Below are 17,910 nucleotides of genomic sequence, written 5' to 3' on the forward strand. Positions count from 1 at the left end.
GCAATACTATATTAAGATAACAAAGATTTATCAGATTACATTGACAACAACTATTTTAGGATACATTTGTCTCCTAGCAGGGTATAGTTCACATCAAAATATAATATTTTATGTGTTTAAAAATGATCCATGTTTTAGTGTTTTAACATATATATATATATTATTAAAACATCTTAAATTTTGATTATAAGTGTATTATTTTGTAATTAAATATTTTTAATACTTTCAGTCAATGGTAGGTTAATGAATATAATTATTTATTTTCATGTTTACAATTTATCATTATTACGTAATGAAAATATAATAAAATTTTAAAACTTATTTTTCCTAAACCATGATTATTGTGAAACAGAATAAATTTGATTGGGCAAGTAAAAAACTAAAAAGTTTTAATTAATATTAAAAAATAAACTCAAAAAATACAAACCGCGCGTAGCGCGGTTCAAAAACCTAGTTTTTGTAATTACTTTTAATCAAACAACAACAATTCATGATAGCTACGTAATCATTTATGGGAATATTCCCTAGAGAAATTAGACGTATTGACTTATATAGTTATATTCTATTTGGCCCTTATTTTCAGTATTGATTTGTTTGTTGCATAACTGATTTAATCGATTTTGTAGACTTTATTCTGATTATATGCGACTTAGTCTTCGATTTATTTTTACCAATTAAAATAATAGGACACATTAGATATTAAAATATTGATATCAAACTATAAAATATCCTATTATATTCAATGTACCATTTAATATAATAAAATAAAAATAGTTAATATTCACCTATATTTATGTAAGGTTTCTCACCGTATATAGATGATTGATATGTATTAGTTTGGTCTTCAATGTTTTCAAACGTTTTGTGGTATCTTAATTGGTATACAAAATTTTTATGCCATCTCTTATAGATTCTCTCTTGCGTATCTTTTCAAACGAATTTGGTATTATACAAATATTTATGTATTTCCTTCTCTATTTTCTAGGGATTTCCTCAATATCTTACTTGGTCTTGGTCTTGGTCTTGGTCTTCAAGTTCACGATAGCTATAAATAAAAGGTCGCCATTCACAACATTGTCACCAAACCATAATACTACTCTACATGTATTATAAATCTAGATGTCGCCTCCAATCCTAAGAAAATTAGTATCCTGACTAATTTCAAACCAAGCAAAATAGGCTGGTGGATTATGAGTTAGAAGCAAATACCAAGTCCGCGGAAAGAGCTTCTCTCTTGATTGGTGATCAGGTATAACTCCAATCTTTTGAAATTTTTGGTTGATATGATATAATCTATATCGATTTATGATTATATGAAATCGTATATGAACTCGATTTTTTTGTGTGAAAAGGTTTCTCTTCTAACAGAGAGGGAAACTATGGTGTTCTCTCAGCACCTCTTCCAAGCGCTAACAAGAAAATATGGTGCACAAGCTATCTTCCTCCTTCACTCGCTTCCTCTGAGCTTCTTCCAGCAATGATTGCAAGCTTTCACCGGCAGGGCAGTTGGTCTTGACATCTGTGATCCCAAGCTCATGGAGAATGTTCACGAGCACATAATACGAAAGAGTCTCGTGCTGAAGTTAAAAAACAACCTCAAATCTTATATATATGCTACGGAAGAGAAGGTGTGTGTGCGCTAATTTATATAGATCACTATCTCTGTTTCTTCATGTTCTTTTGTTGCTATATAATATAATTTTTACTCTCTTTATAATATTGTGTATTTAACTGGCATTCTACTCAAACACTCAGTGCTTTGGTTTTATTTTGGTCCTTGAACAGGTAGAAACAATCTGAATTTGAAAATATTTGCACACAAGAAGAGCTCGAGGCGTTTATTGTGAACCTTGATGGGGCAAGTATCAGTTTTATTTTGAACAATATATATATACCATTGAGTTCTATTGATGAATGATAGCATCTGACACTAAGTGGCGACTTTTGTGCCTTCAGGTTCAAGATTGGCTTTACATGGACGTTGAGACTTGATAGGATGCTAAATAATGCTACAGAGTTTCAGGAGCTTAGTTGCTAAAGAAGTAATTGCTTATAAAACATTTGATACATATTTTTGTACAGATCGAATGAGCTTACAACACAACCCCTAGCAGTTTAATACGCTCAAAAATACCTAAGAGAAGTGAAGGAGGTATGCTCTGACTGACATTACATTATTTTGTAGTAAAGCTAACACTGTTGAGTTTCAACCATGTTTGCAGATCATAAAAGAGTAGACAAAACTTGGTTTTCAAAAGAAAAAAAAGTCAACGAGGTTGTTTTGCTCATCTAATTCAAAACACACAGCTCTCTAAGTACAAAGCTGTGTTTTAAACCATGTTCGTCTAAATTGTGTTGTTTCATTTAGGTGTCAAAGGAAGCAGAGAAAGTAAAAGGTTGGTCGGAGAAGAATGAAGCTAAGTAGAAAAGGTTAGATTTGCTTCATTTAATCTTTTAATATCTTTAGAATTAGTGAGAGATGACATGACAAAACTTTGTAACAGGAGTGCTATGTGGAGCAACCAAGTGTTCACTTCAGATAAAGTTTACGCCAAAGTATTTACTCTGCAAGACACTGTACAGAAAATGAGTTTGATATTTTAAATGCAATATTAAAATAAATAATAAAAAATATCTTCTATATTATATTTTTATTTTTAATATAATAAATAAATAGAAATTTAATAGTATAGATACTTTTAAAAATAGTTTCTATTATTAAAACAATTATTAGATAATTTCTCAACAAATGATTATGTATCTACCCTAAACAATCGTTTTTCATATACATAAATGTATTAGGTTATCTCATACAAAATACATAATCTCCAAAAGATAACAATTTTTATATATATATTTTTAAAAATTATATGTTAAATCTTTAGGTATTTTAGCAAACATATATTCAAATTTATATGTTCATTATTAATTTTGAGAAATTTAAATTATATATGGATTCAATTTTTTAACATATAATTTTATCGGGTTATCCGTATGAAACTGAAAGTTTAATCACAAAAACCCCCAAAAACTGGCTAGACCCGAAACAAACCCAAATGTGTACTCCAAACGTCAATCACTAGATCACACATTGAAATCTAAAAGTTTTGTCGCACATTGAATCAAAATAAAATTAAATTGATGATTCAACTGAAATTATATTCCGCGCTTTCAAAGCGCGGATCAAAATCTAGATCCTAATCGTTTACCTTCAAAACAAACATTAATCCCTGATTTTTAACCTTTAAAAAAAATCGGATAGTATATTATTAGGATTTTTATTAGCGTATTTTTCTGATAAATTAGCATTGAATTGAAAATACCCGCTCCAAGAAATCTGTGAAGTGAATATACGTTTATTTTATTAAAAAAGTTAGGTTTTAGCTATTTATTAGGTAACTACCCAAATATGGAAATAGACTATCAATTTAAACTACAAAAGAAAATATTCATTTTAACATAAATATCCGAATACACCAAAACATAATATCGATTTTTCTGTAACTTAAATTAGCTTGATGCTCAAGATATGTGAATATAACAAGATCTTCTCCAACTAGATTAAACCTGAATATTATAAAAATCGGCCGTATCTTTCCTTATAAGTATAGGCATGTACGATACTCAAAGCAAACGCATTAGTTTCTTTTATTTTCAGAGAAAATTCTTCAGAACAGAAAATAGCATACCTTGATGACTGGAAAACGACATGGTTCAAGTCAAAGTTATACACATCTGGAAACAATTCAATTCACACAGTTTGGTGAGACGTTGGAAAAAGTTAAGATAATTCGTAAACTAGATAGTTTAATATTTACTATTTGTTTCAATAGCATATTGAAAATAACTTATATTTTTCAATATTTGTAGATCCTATAAAGTTCAATGGCACCAAGGGAAAAATTTATATCAATTGGATAGTTTTCTAGATTCAACTACGTGAGGTAAAGAAAATAATCTGATTATTTTTATAGATATACAACAAACGATTATTTATATATACCCTTATGATAATAAATAAATTTCAATCCGTAAATAGGCAAGTCTTTCAAGTATTACTTATTTTTTGGTTTAGCTTTCATTGCATCGTATATAGTAGCCATTAGTCCTTCGTTTTCGAGCTCATTGCATATGAGCTCCTGTATTGGTAAGAGAAAATATCAGTTAGAAATGTACACATATAAATCTATAAGAAATAGTAAAGTTATAATTATGTAGAATAGAATATAGGTGACTAGGTGATTTTCCCGTGCTCATGCACGGATACGAATATTTATAAATTAAATATGTTACAATAGTTGATTGTTGTTTAATTTTAATTTTGGATTAATTTATAATTTGTATGGATAATTTATACTAATAATATAATATTATTGTAATCAGACATATGATTTTAAATAAGTTATCATTTGGGTATATTGGATTGCATCATTCGATTTCTCTAAATTCAACTAATATTTTTATTTTAAATATATGAAAATTATAATTATTTGCATTTACGTTTGTTGTTATGTTAGATATGTAAATACATTTTAAGAATTTATTTATAACTAAGATATATTATGCTTAGAATGAAGTAAAAATAAACTAAATATTTGATTCCAAATTACAAAAATTAAATTATATGTTGATTTTTTAAAATAAAATATTAGAAAGTAAAAAGATAATCAATAGAAGGTTAATTTCATAAGTAACTAATACATTTTTGGAAGCTCCTGAACACATATCAATATTTTTGTGATTTTATTTTAGAAATCATATTATATAAGTAAAATATAATTTATAGATTACGAAATCACATTATATACAAATATATATTTTCATCTAAGAAAATATAGATATAAGAAATATTTTATTACTTCAAAAGTATATTTATTTAAAATAGTTTTAAATGGAATATTTCTATTTGTGAAATTTCCTTTTTAATAAAATCATATTATATAAACATATATTTTCGTTTTTATTTTTTATTTTTTTAACTTGATAAATGTTTCCTTTTTTATTATATATGTTATTTGGAAAATTTAAAAAGAAACTAAATAAAAGTTTCAATAATAGTATTTAAATGTAAATTTTTAATTCATTAAGGGTATCAATGTAATCAACCACCGTGAGAGTTAATATGAGCGCGACACATAGGAAACTGACTTCTCAAATAATATTATAGAGATACTAAAGTTATAATAATGTAGAATATAATAGATAGCCTAAAAGAAATTTTATAAACAAAAAGTAATAAGACCAATAAGTATCAGATACAACCAACATCATCATCACCGTAATGATTAGAACGGAGTCTTAAGTTTGGTACGAGTCTATTTAGTTATATACAGGAGGAAATAAATTTATAACAACCAACAGGCAGTTCTATACACAAACTAACCATAATCAATTCCATTCATTATTTAAATTAACATGAGTATATTAAGTAATACTTACATTTTTTAGACTTTGCAGTGATTTGATATTACTTATTTCTTGAAGTTCTTTGATATGAGTAGTACACCAGCACAACATGTTACTTCCAGTGAATACTGCAATAAAGAAACATAACTAAGGTAACTAATTCACAAATCATTCCAAAAGGAAGAAAATGGAGTATTTTTTACAAGGAAGAAATCATTTCGATTACAAACCTTTCATGGTTTTGACAAAGTGTGAACAATATCAAACTCAATTGCTTCAGATATTTGTAAATTATATCTGAAACCATCTGAAGTCGCTCCAATAACACACATAGCCCATCTTCGTTCGACATGCAATACATTTTAGAAAAAAAGAACAAACAAAGTTAGATCTCGATATCAATTTTTGTAAATCGATCAGATAAACCTACAATCTTTAGAAGATCAAAAAGAATTTAGATTATATTTACCTGACCATTTCGGATTAGTTGGGTCCTTGAACCTTCGATCTTCGTTTTGTTCTTTGATGGAGAAATGCCTTTTCTTACAGATCTTCTTTTGAGATATAGAAAACCATACGAAGCTCATCCGATTAAAAAGTTATGATATCGGATTCGCATGCAACCCTTTTCTGGAAAGACAAAAAAATTTATATGTGTGTTTTCGATTTTTCAAAAGTGATTCAGATGAACATATGATCTACTGATAAAAAGAATAAGTGAGAAGAGATATAACTGCAAAGATTGGTGTCGATGGAGGATGTATCAGATTTTAGTATTCTATTTTGAGAGAGAAAAGAAATCTTTTTTTTAGCAAGACTTTTCTGGAAGAAGGCAATTTTGTCCCGCCCTAAACACACTTATGAAAAATCGAACAAGAAAACAAAATGATTGTCCCGCCCTCTAAAGGGCGGGTCAAAATCTAGTGAATTCTTTAAAACCCTAACCTAACTATGATCTACTCATAAATTTAGTAAGAGAAATAGCAGATCAATGATGAAAATACATACTTTTATTAGAAATAAAAAAGGGGTTCATAAAACTTTCCCATAAGTAGAGTACATATTCATTTCCAAAACACTCTATTACTAAATATGTATATAGCTAAACAATTGGTGAAGATAGCAGATATAGGTTAAAATCAAACAAAAATCAAATTTTTGAAAAAAAATCAAAACTAAGGAAAACCAAAAAAAAAATAGTATTTTTCTCATATTAAATCAGCATACATACAAGTAAAGCCAATTTAGTTATCTATCTTGTGTCCAAAAATGAGCTCAGCTCATCAGTGGGTACGCATCCATCCATTGTTAAACGTCTGAAGTATCTGCATAATTCTTCATCTACAATAAGTCTTTATTTGAAATTGATACCTTCTGTTTCAAATTGACCTAAAACCTGGAAAGACTCTGAAAATTACTAAATGACTCTAAAACAAACATGTTGACTCGATATAAGACTCAAAAAAACAAAGGTTAGAAAAAAAAACACATATCAACAACTCCTACAGACTTAGAATTTTGTTTTTCTCAAACAAAACCTCAATATCAAAATATAGGTTTGAAAACGTGTGTAATCAAGTATCCTTCAAAATACTGCTATTACCATGACCAGTTGTAAGCCACATCTAAGACTACCAACCTTAGAATATAATTCCATGAATATACCTAGCCATGGGCATTTGGTTCTTTTTTCGCTTCGGTTCATTCGTGTTGTTTGGTTCTTCGGTCTTAGAGGTTTAGGACCCGGTCGGGTATATAAAATGTTTGGTTTAGTTTCGGTTCAATTATTTTGATTTTTAGTTCAGTTAGGATAATAAATTTGGGAACCGGCTTATATCTGAAGTAACTTTCGATCACATTCGGTTCTCGTTTCGTTCTGATTTTTCGGTTAATTCAGGTTGAAAAGTAAAAAAACATTGAGTTTTCAGATTAAATATCAGTATTTGTTTTTGGGTGTTCAGAAAAAAAATAGAATAGTTCAGATAATACCAAAATGTAACACCCGTCTCATCCTCACTCGAGACCGATGCGTTACTAAACAACAATTGTATCTCAAAATCCGATAAAAGGTCTGAAAGTCGACTTTTTATGTGACAACCCATTCCGTCCATTAGACCTCACCGTCCATTAGACCGCATGTTTCTAACAATCCTAGTTCAATAAGAATTTGTTCAGATAAGAGACCAAGTTGTCGCTTGTGCCTAGTTATTCTAAGATCAGAGTTCTAGTTAGGTACTCTAGAACACAAGTAGTAAAAAAAATTCGATTGATGAATATCACAACTTAGAAATTCTATATTTGAGACTAATCCTTCATAACTTATTTGAACCCTAAACCTAATAAGTGAATTACTCAGATATAACTAAGCAAAACATAACAAGAGATAATAAAAACTGCATAGAATATAATATGTAAGAAAACTGGAGTTCCAATGACAAGCTCTGAAGGAGTCTTGGATCTTCTCTCCAAATTGATATATGGTGTTTTACACATCTTGTATATATGTTTTCCAATTGGTTTTCAAGTCCTTATCGAGTCTTTCTAGTCCTTTTCGGGTCATTACAGGTCTGGAGTTGTATTGGATGGGAGACGTACTAGTTGGAGCAAAAGAGGCAGAAAAAGTGCAATCTGGTGATTTTCACGCAGAACAGTCTGATGACTGTTCCCGATCGAGCGGAACAACCCGAATGACTGTTCCAACGGCATATATTTTTATGGAAACCATTATTATTTCCGGATTTGCCCTAATTATCTTTTTTTCTCTCACAGCCGCATGTGGCTTTGATATATCATATTTTTCTGTTTCTCATTATTATTCTATGCTATTCTAGACACAAGAAACCATTGGAGACTTTAGGATTTGAGGATTTTGCTTATTGTAAAAAGAGAAGGCTCCATCTCTCTCTCCATAGAGAAGACTACCCTGAACCCTCTTTCTATCTCTTTTATTAACATGCAATATTATTCAGATTTAATCTATGTGTTTTCTCTTATTATGATTGAGTAGTCGATCTAGCTTGTCTAGGGTTCTAGGGTGTTGATTTCGTGGGCTAAACATAGATAAGTGAATCTATTGATTGTCTTCATTCATAACTGCTCTTGTTGCTTGCATTAAACTGGCCGCTTAATGTTAGATCATAGGTTTAACCTGTTCATTAACCGTGTAATAGGTTGCTAGATCTGTTTTGAATAAGCATTGCATCCCTAATCAGCGAAAGTAGATATTAGGGTGTTTTGTGATCCTATCGGACCTGATCTCTATTGCTTGTTGTCGCATCCTGATCCAAACGAGAGTTTAGGTATCAAGATCGATCAGCATAGGGGGCAGTTCCACGACAGTGGGCTGTTCTACTTGAGTGATCCGAGTTCTGGACTTGTTCTTATTAGCGCTTGAATAATTGTTTAGCTCACAAGTATTGACACCCGATGAAGTAACCCTAGGCTGGCTTCTTTTTAAATTGAATTCTCATTTACATTATTTTACTTGCTTTGCACGTTACAAATCAAACAAAACCCCATTATTGTTTTAGCTAGATATTGATCCCATAGAAATAATGTGTAATAGTTGGTCTCTGTGGATTCGATCCTAAAGTGCTACATCGACATACCATTCGATTATGGTAGTGTGCACATTAGGTTAATTGGTGTACGTATACACGTAATATCACAAATTTACTAAAAATCCTAAAAACCTTTGCTGTGAAGAAAAAAATATGAAAATAAGAAAGCGTGTGATGCCTAGAACAATGGCAGAGCACATAAATACTAGGTTAAAACTTGTCAGGGGCAATCTTACAATTAAGTGGAATCTTGGGCTTTAAGTCGGCTAGAACCAAGTCGGGCTTTGTGCGCTTTGCTGTCGATCGATGACACATAGTGTGCATCGATCGATTATTTACTCTGAATGTCGACCTCTGGTCTGGCTCGATGACCAGCTCGGGTAACTTCTCATTTTATCTCCAAAATGCTTCAAAATCACCACTTTCTTCCAAAACACTCATGAACCACTCCAAAACATAGTAATCATATCCTAATATACTTATATACCATGGCTAATAATGGGTGAAATCCATGGTATATCACTACTGTAGAGGGAGAGAAGAGTCATCTGGCCTCGAGGCTGTGGAGCAGGCAGATTTGCTATTGAGAATACGCAAAGCTCAGGATGCTGATGAGGCTTTATGTAAGCAAATCAAGATTGAGAGTACTAGATATCATACAGCTTCGAGCGGGAAATACATGTTCCGAAATAAAGTCGGCGGCTCTATTGCTCTCCCTCCATTTGAATGCCAAACGATAACATGTTAAGGAAAGAGATCCTTCAGCAAGCACACCACTCACATTTTTCTATTCATCCGGGAAACACCAAGAAGATATACAAGGATCTGAAGCGATATTACCATTGGTTCGGTATGAAGAAGGATGACATTTGTATCGCTGTGTCAGACGTGTCAGATGGTTAAGGCTGAACATTAGGTGCCTAGCAGGTTATTGGCAAACCTTCCATTGCCAGAATGAAAATGAGACATGGTGACTATGGATTTTGTGTCAAGGTTACCGACCACCTCAGGAGGAAATAATGGCATATGGGTGATCTTGGATGGACTCATCAAGTCGGCTCATTTCCTAGCAATTATGAAGACAAACATAGCTGATCAGTTGGCGCATACTTACATCAGTAAGATTGTGAGATTGCATGGAGTTCTTCTGGGCATTGTATCGGATCGAGATGCAAAGGTCACATCTGGATTTTGGAGAGCCTTTCAGAGTGTGTTTTGGATAAAGGTCTATATGAGCACAGCTTATCCCCCGCAGACATATGGTCACCAGTTATCATTCGAGCATTAAGATGACACATTATGAGGCTCTTTATGGTAGGCCTTATCACTTTGTTGGACATGAGTGAGGGAGAAATGTGAGATAGAACCAACAATGGTTCAAGAGACGGTAGAGAAGACAGATGCTCAAGATTCAGCTTAAGGAAGCTCATGACACCGAGAATAGTCAAGCAGATAAGTTTTGTAAGGATTTGGAGTTTGAGGTTGGTGACTTAGTATACATGAAAATGAGGACATTTCTTGGAGTATCTAAAACTCGGAAGATAAAAAATGTTAAGCCGAGATGTATGGGGCCATATCCTATTTTGGAGTGGATTGGAGAAGTTTCTTACTGATTGGGTTTAGCAGTAGAGTTATCAGACTTCTATGACGTGTTTCATGTGTCTATTTTGAGAAAGGCTCGAGAGAGCCATAGTTTATTTTGCAGCAGCCACCTGATGATCTTGGCAAAAATTTGTGTGCATTGTGTAAGTCAGTAAAGATATTGGATCGACAAGTGAAAGTGGTTCATGGTATGATGACCATGTTGGTCATAGTTCGCTGGGAGAGAGATAGGATTCAAGATGAGATTTGGGAGTCCAAGCCCCAAATGAGGATTCATTACCCAGAGCTTTTACGGGTTGATAGCAAGAAGTAAGCTCTTGTTGTGAATTTGGGGTCAAATTCCTTGTTAGTGGTGTAGAGTTGTAATAACCCAAACCCCGTTAATGGCCCAGATCCATTCGAAATGGCCCAAGGAGCTGAGCCACCATGGATCGTCTCCGGAGCCACCACATGCCGTGACCATGCCAAGCTCGTCAACACTGTTCGCAACCGCATGCCGCCATCGTGTTCTTCTTGTCGAGACAAAGCCGTAACCACCAACCACGCCGTAATCGGAATCCAGACAATGCCGCACCCGCCCTCAGAAGTTTCTTCGTCAATGCACGTGCATTACACGCACCGCTGCCGGAAATCGTCTCCGCCATCACCCTCCGCCGTCGTACCCCACTGGTAAGCCATCGCCGTACCCCACCGGTAGGCCACCGTCCCTTCTCGCCAGCCGGTGACTCGACCTAGTCCTCGGCCGAGTCGACTCGGTGAATCAATCTGGTCAATGGTTGACTAGATAGACCTTTGATCAACGGGTTAGACTACTTTGTAGATTTTAACTAGATCCGTTTTCAACCGTTCGAAGGTCGTTCGAACTCGAATTTTCATCCTGGTTTCAGGTCTAGAGTCTATTTGAGCAGCTGGTTCATAAATACCACTTTTCCATAGAGTTTTTCTTTGGTTGATTTCTCACCAGGTTATCATGACAAATATGGAAAGGAAGCGTCGCCACTTGAGTGATAATGGGATGTGCCAACTATGTAGAAATGGAGATGAGACAATCCTCCATGTCCTTCGTGATTGTCAAGCAACAAGTGGGCTATGGAGAAAACTTGTGAACCAAGGAAAGCAACAAAGATTCTTTACACAACCACTCTTCTCGTGGTTGTATGAAAATCTTACCAAGGAGGAGTCGACGAACGGAGATCAGTGGCCCGTAATGTTTGCATTGACTGTGTGGTGGTGTTGGAAATGGAGGTGTGGATACGTGTTGTAACGCCCGACCCGCCCACGGCTAATGGGCCACCCACGCCCGCTCTCTCGGCCCATGGGCCCCATCCCATCCGACGGTCGGTCGTTAATTTTCCAAGGCTCGAAATCATTGTCTACTGTCCCTGCAATCACCACCCGACCTTTCCCCGTGTTTTGGCCTCACTCGCACGGTATCGCGAATCACTTCCCGATAGGTCACCCATCCTTTCACTACTCCAGCCCAAGCACGCTTAACTCTGGAGTTCTAAACGGATGTGTGACGGAAAAGGTAAGTCAACTTTGGTGACATAGGTAGCCAAATCAATTCTCTTAAGCCTTTTCACATATCACAACTCGGGATGTTACAATTCACCCCCTCTCAAAGAACGCAACGCCCTCGTTGCGCCCCACGACAGGTCTCAAGACGCCTCTCAGGTCAGAACTGAGACGGCTAACCAGCTCTGATACCACTTGTAACGCCCCGACCCGCCCACGGCTAATGGGCCACCCACGCCCGCTCTCTCGGCCCGTGGGCCCCATCCCATCCGACGGTCGGTCGTTAATTTTCCAAGGCTCGAAATCATTGTCTACTGTCCCTGCAATCACCACCCGACCTTTCCCCGTGTTTTGGCCTCACTCGCACGGTATCGCGAATCACTTCCCGATAGGTCACCCATCCTTTCACTACTCCAGCCCAAGCACGCTTAACTCTGGAGTTCTAAACGGATGTGTGACGGAAAAGGTAAGTCAACTTTGGTGACATAGGTAGCCAAATCAATTCTCTTAAGCCTTTTCACATATCACAACTCGGGATGTTACACGTGTTTGGAGAGATCGGGAGATGTCGAGATAGGGTGCAGTTTATCAGAGATAAAACTCAGGAAGTGATTCTAGCGAACAACAAGCTGAAGCCTCGGTCAGCTGTTAGGACACAAGTGGAGAGGCTGATCAGTTGGAGAACCTATGAATGGATGGTGCAAATTAAATACAGATGGATGCTCTAAAGGCAATCCTGGGCTGGCGACAGCAGGTGGAGTTATGAGGGATGAGTATGGAGAGTGGAGAGGAGGTTTTGCAATCAACATTGGTATATGCTCAGCTCCACTGGCGGAGTTGTGGGGTGTATATTATGGCCTCTATTTTGCATGGTACAAAGGGGTCCGAAGACTCGAAGTGGAGGTGGATTCAGAGAGTGTGGTGGGTTTTGTTAAGACAGGGATTCATGATTCTCATCCCCTGTCATTCCTAGTACGGTTGTGCTATGACTTCATATCAAGAGACTGGTTAGTCAAGATTTCACATGTGCATAGGGAGGCTAATTGTCTAGCAGATGGATTAGTTAACTATGCATCCTCTTTACCTTTCGGTTTACAGTATTTTGAGTTTGTTCCGGAGCATGTTGCTTCCATCTTGTCAGATGATATCCATGGGATTGCTAAATCTCGGATGATTTACTTGTAAGGTTTTTAAGTTTGAATAAAAAGTAGGGGACCTTGGTCTCCTACCACCTACCAAAAAAAAAGGTGAGGATTACTTCGTTAAATCCCGAAATAGTTTAGTACTACTATTATGAAAAGTTTTATTTCGAAACATGATTCGTCTTTATGAATGGAGTTTTTTTTAGATTGATTTTTGTAATATGACTTTATTTATTTATTGTATTTTGGAAATGATGGTCATCACAAATTTATATGACTTTATAATTTATTTTATATTATTTATGAGATTTTATAACTTATATTAGAAGTTTTTAAAATATTTTTTTTTTTATGTTATAAGATCAAATTTCCAACACTTTAAAAAAAAGCCATCTTTAATTCCTCGCCACATCATAATTAGGTCTGGGTATTCGGGGTCCCGATCGGATTTCGGTTTTGTCCGATCGGGTTTTGTTTTTTTTTTGGATTTATCAAAATCAGTTCCATTCGGATTATATAAAAGTTCGGTTCGATACTGGTTCGGATTATATCGGGTTTGATTCGGAGTTAGTAAATCTTCAAAAAACCGGTACAACCCAATGTACTTTTAGGTCCACGTCCTAGTCGGTTATTCGGTTTAAAATCGGTTCTTTGGTTTCGAAATGCCTGATTTGTATCTATTTTATAACCAAAACATAAGTAAAATTCAGATATCCATTTAAATTCGGATTCGGTTTGGATAATACCCATAATTCAAAATACCATAAAACAAGATGGAGAGCCGGGTTCGGAACAGTTCGGTTCATTTCGGTTCGGATCGGGTTTGGAACAGTTCGGTTTCATTTTGGTTCGGATCGGATTCGGTTCGGATTTTTGAAATTCGGTTTATTTGCCAACCCTAGTCATAATCTCCAAAGACGGCACCGATCTTTCTGGCCCCTTTCCTCAAGTAAGCAATTGAATGGAATAAAACTAAAAGGAAATTTAGTAAATGAATAAAATAATAGAAGAAAAGTGGTTTGGCCTCTCCGGCGACTCTTTCTTCTTCATTGTGCTACCGAACTTCTCGCCTCTTCTCTGACCCATTTCCAACAACCATCTCTCGATTCTTTCATCCTCTCTATGCTGCTTCTTCTTCATTGCTCTGCCATGAATTGTAGTTTCTTCATCGGATCCAACGATCTCCAATCATCCTAGGACCTCCGTCCACATGCACCCTTTCTGCTGCGTCTCGGATCACTCTCCTTCGATGGCGTCGTTGCCCGAACAACCGCCTCTCGGTGTGACACGATCCGAACCTATGATGACTCGATCTGCTTCTCAGAGTTCTAACCGTCAATCAAGTCGTCAAGTCCTCCAAAGTCTATCCTTCAACCACCAGAGTGACGTGGCGAATCTGCTAGCCCTACCGGCGTTGGCGATTAGAGAACCGCCGGTTGATGTGAAGATAAACGATATCGTAGGGAACGGAATCGCTGGAATACTGCATAAGTGGGTGAATTACGGTAGAGGGTGGAGACCAAGGTGGTTCGTGTTGCAGGATGGTGTTCTTTCCTATTATAAAATCCATGGACCTGATAAGATCTTTGTTAGTCCTGAAACTGAAAAGGGATCCAAAGTGATCGGAGAAGAGTCCACTCGTATGATTGCTAGGCACCACAACAAGCATGGTGGAAACAGCTCCACTTCCCAACTCCGTCGCAAGCCATTCGGAGAAGTACATCTCAAGGTGATTAAATTGTTTCTTTGATACTGAGCTGAATTCAATGTGATATAAATATATGATATATATATGCTATGTGCAGGTTTCTTCAGTACGGGAGAGTAGATCAGATGATAAGAGGTTTTCCATATTCACTGGCACCAAGAGGCTCCACTTGCGAGCAGAGACTCGAGAGGACCGAGCAACCTGGGTTGAGGCACTGCTAGCTGTCAAAGATATGTTTCCAAGGATGTCTAACAGTGAATTGATGGCGCCGGTCAACAATTTGGCCATCTCCGCGGAGAAGCTTCGGCAACGTTTGGTTGATGAAGGAGTTAGTGAGTTAGCTATTCAGGACTGTGAGCAAATTATGAGGTCTGAGTTCTCAGCACTTCAGAGCCAGTTGGTGCTTCTTAAGCAGAAGCAGTGGCTTCTCATTGACACCCTTCGGCATTTAGAGGTAAGTATATCTTTTATCTCTGTTTCTTTTCTTTTTCTCCGGAACAGAGATTTTATTTGTTTCTCCTTGAATCTCCAGACAGAAAAGGTAGATCTTGAGAACACAGTTGTAGATGAGAGCCAAAGACACACTGAAAATGAAGGTCCCAATGATTTAAGAAACGAGAAGTTCAGTGGTGAGTCCTCGAGCTTACTAGTGCTTTAGCTTAGCATTTTGTTATTTCATCTACCTGCTTTTTTTACTTGGTTCGTGTTTCATCTCAGAAGGGACTGCCACTGAATCTGATGACGATAATGAGCGAGGCGATGCAGAAACGGATGAGGAAGACCACACTTTTTTTGATACACGTGACTTTCTTTCTTCAAGTTCTTTCAAGAGTAGTAGTTCTGGCTTTCGTACATCGTCGTTTTCTTCTGATGATGATGGCTTTGGGTCAGAAGATGATACTGATCCTTCCATCAAGTCTGTTGGATTCAACTATCCTCGCGTCAAAAGGAGGAAGAGTTTACCTGATCCTGTTGAAAAAGAGAAAAGTGTTAGCCTTTGGTCAATGATCAAAGACAATATAGGCAAAGATCTCACAAAAGTTTGTCTACCTGTTTACTTCAACGAGCCACTATCTTCCCTACAGAAGTGTTTTGAGGATTTGGAATATTCATACCTTCTTGATCGAGCATTTGAATGGGGCAAAAGGGTATTAAACATCTGGACCCTTTTGCAGTTTTATTTTAAAATCCTTATGGTAGCCCATCTTAAACATTGCTGATTTTTTCTTTTTTTTTAACAGGGAAATAGCCTCATGAGGATTCTTAATGTCGCTGCTTTTGCTGTATCTGGGTATGCATCTACGGAAGGAAGAATCTGCAAACCTTTTAACCCACTGCTAGGTGAAACATACGAGGCAGATTATCCAGACAAAGGACTTCGATTTTTCTCCGAAAAGGTTTTCAGTTCACAACATGCAGATGCGGTTTTATGTGTATTTACTCATTAAGCTATTGCTATTCAGACCTCTTATTGGTAATGGTGTCAGGTCAGTCATCATCCTATGGTTTTGGCATGCCATTGCGATGGTACGGGATGGAAATTCTGGGCAGACAGCAATCTGAAGAGCAAATTTTGGGGTCGGTCGATTCAGCTTGATCCTGTTGGTGTGTTGACTTTGCAATTTGATGATGGAGAAATCCTTCAGTGGAGTAAGGTACTAGTCAAAATTTACTAAGCAGATAATGATTTTGTATGTTCTTTCTTGTTTACTAATAACCATCTCCACTCGTAGGTGACTACATCGATATACAATCTCATACTTGGTAAACTTTACTGTGATCACTATGGCACTATGCGTATCGAGGGCAGTGCTGAATACTCTTGTAAACTTAAATTCAAAGAGCAGTCGATCATTGACCGAAATCCTCACCAGGTACTTACATTCAACATGGCACCACTTGATGAATGATTTAGGAGTGAGCATTTGGTTTTAATTCTGATGAATTTATAACATATATTGAGTATGTGACAGGTTCATGGTATAGTTCAAGACAAGAGTGGGAAGACAGTGGCAACGATGTTTGGGAAATGGGATGAGAGCATGCACTATGTGACGGGTGATTGTTCTGGAAAGGGGAAACTGAGCGAAGATATGTCAGGAGCTCAAGTTCTCTGGAAACGGAGCAAACCCCCTGGAAACACAACAAAGTATAATCTAACACGTTTCGCAATCACGCTGAACGAGCTTACACCTGGGCTGAAGGTGAATGCCGTAGAGAATTAATTATGTTTGTAAATTGTATTGAAGTGAGAAATTCTTGAATGAGATATGGATGTAGGAGAAGTTGCCACCAACAGATTCAAGGCTGAGACCAGACCAGAGGTATCTGGAAAACGGTGAGTTTGAAATGGCCAACACAGAGAAGTTGCGGCTGGAACAGCGACAACGTCAGGTAATACAAGTCTCACTCACTAAGGGTTTGTTTTTTTTTCAGGATAATGAATGTGCTGTTTTCTTTAAAAAATGTTTTGACTTCTAACATTAAATTAATGAAAATATGGTTGCTTCATTGTTAATCATGCAGTTTGGGTTTGTTTCGGTCTATATAGTTTTGTTTGGATTTAGTCACATAAAAAAATGACATGCTATATAAACTGGCTCGTGTGCGAGCTTCACAGGCTAGGAAGATGCAGGAGAGAGGATGGAAGCCGAGGTGGTTCACGAAAGAGAAAGGAAGCGAGGCTTACCGATACAAAGGAGGGTACTGGGAAGCCCGCGAGAGAGGATCATGGGATAACTGTCCAGATATCTTCGGTCACATCGATTCCGAACAACAAATTGAGTAAATAAGCATAAGTTTCAATTCTGGTCTCATCGATTCTTAAAACCACAAAATCTTTATCTTCCTCCTTTCTTTTCATTATAGTTTGGTGTTTTCTCTTTTTTTTTTCATGGTCTTTTTATTCTTTACTCGCAAGTTTGCCTTACAGAACATTTCCTGTCTTTTTCTTTTGTAATCAAGAAAAAGTTCGACA

General features: G+C 36.2%; 1 protein-coding gene and 2 long non-coding RNA genes across 4 annotated transcripts; all 3 read left to right on the forward strand.

The window, feature by feature from the left end:
• The first annotated feature begins 1,011 nt into the window (after positions 1 to 1,011).
• LOC130499911 (uncharacterized) lies at positions 1,012 to 1,860 on the forward strand. Its single transcript, XR_008938772.1, has 3 exons — positions 1,012 to 1,249; positions 1,353 to 1,628; positions 1,786 to 1,860. It is a non-coding gene; the product is annotated as an uncharacterized LOC130499911 (long non-coding RNA).
• Positions 1,861 to 1,961: 101 nt separating this feature from the next.
• On the forward strand, positions 1,962 to 2,611 carry LOC130499912 (uncharacterized). The gene is made up of 4 exons (XR_008938773.1): positions 1,962 to 2,152; positions 2,223 to 2,275; positions 2,369 to 2,430; positions 2,505 to 2,611. It is a non-coding gene; the product is annotated as an uncharacterized LOC130499912 (long non-coding RNA).
• An 11,594-nt stretch (positions 2,612 to 14,205) lies between these two features.
• Positions 14,206 to 17,910, forward strand: LOC108855669 (oxysterol-binding protein-related protein 1C). Of its 2 annotated transcripts, none has more exons than XM_018629542.2 (10): positions 14,206 to 14,954; positions 15,031 to 15,387; positions 15,466 to 15,562; positions 15,651 to 16,081; positions 16,175 to 16,330; positions 16,421 to 16,588; positions 16,667 to 16,807; positions 16,907 to 17,137; positions 17,214 to 17,327; positions 17,554 to 17,910. In XM_018629542.2, exons 1-10 carry the CDS (start codon positions 14,436 to 14,438, stop codon positions 17,719 to 17,721), a joined length of 2,382 nt encoding a protein of 793 aa, XP_018485044.2. In that variant the 5' UTR covers positions 14,206 to 14,435; the 3' UTR covers positions 17,722 to 17,910. The 2 variants fall into 2 exon arrangements, with proteins under 2 accessions (XP_018485044.2, XP_018485046.2); XM_018629544.2 differs by having other exon boundaries at positions 15,654 to 16,081.

This window comes from Raphanus sativus, chromosome 9, assembly GCF_000801105.2.
Source record: "Raphanus sativus cultivar WK10039 chromosome 9, ASM80110v3, whole genome shotgun sequence".
NCBI lineage: Eukaryota > Viridiplantae > Streptophyta > Magnoliopsida > Brassicales > Brassicaceae > Raphanus > Raphanus sativus.

Excerpts from the sequence above, each read along its gene's own strand:
- LOC108855669 (XM_018629542.2), top strand. The coding sequence starts at position 14,436 with ATGCACCCTTTCTGCTGCGTCTCGGATCACTCTCCTTCGATGGCGTCG. Across the intron at positions 14,955-15,030 it reads TCGGAGAAGTACATCTCAAG|GTTTCTTCAGTACGGGAGAG; the intron begins GTGATTAAATTG and ends TGCTATGTGCAG. Across the intron at positions 16,082-16,174 it reads CATTTGAATGGGGCAAAAGG|GGAAATAGCCTCATGAGGAT; the intron begins GTATTAAACATC and ends TTTTTTTAACAG.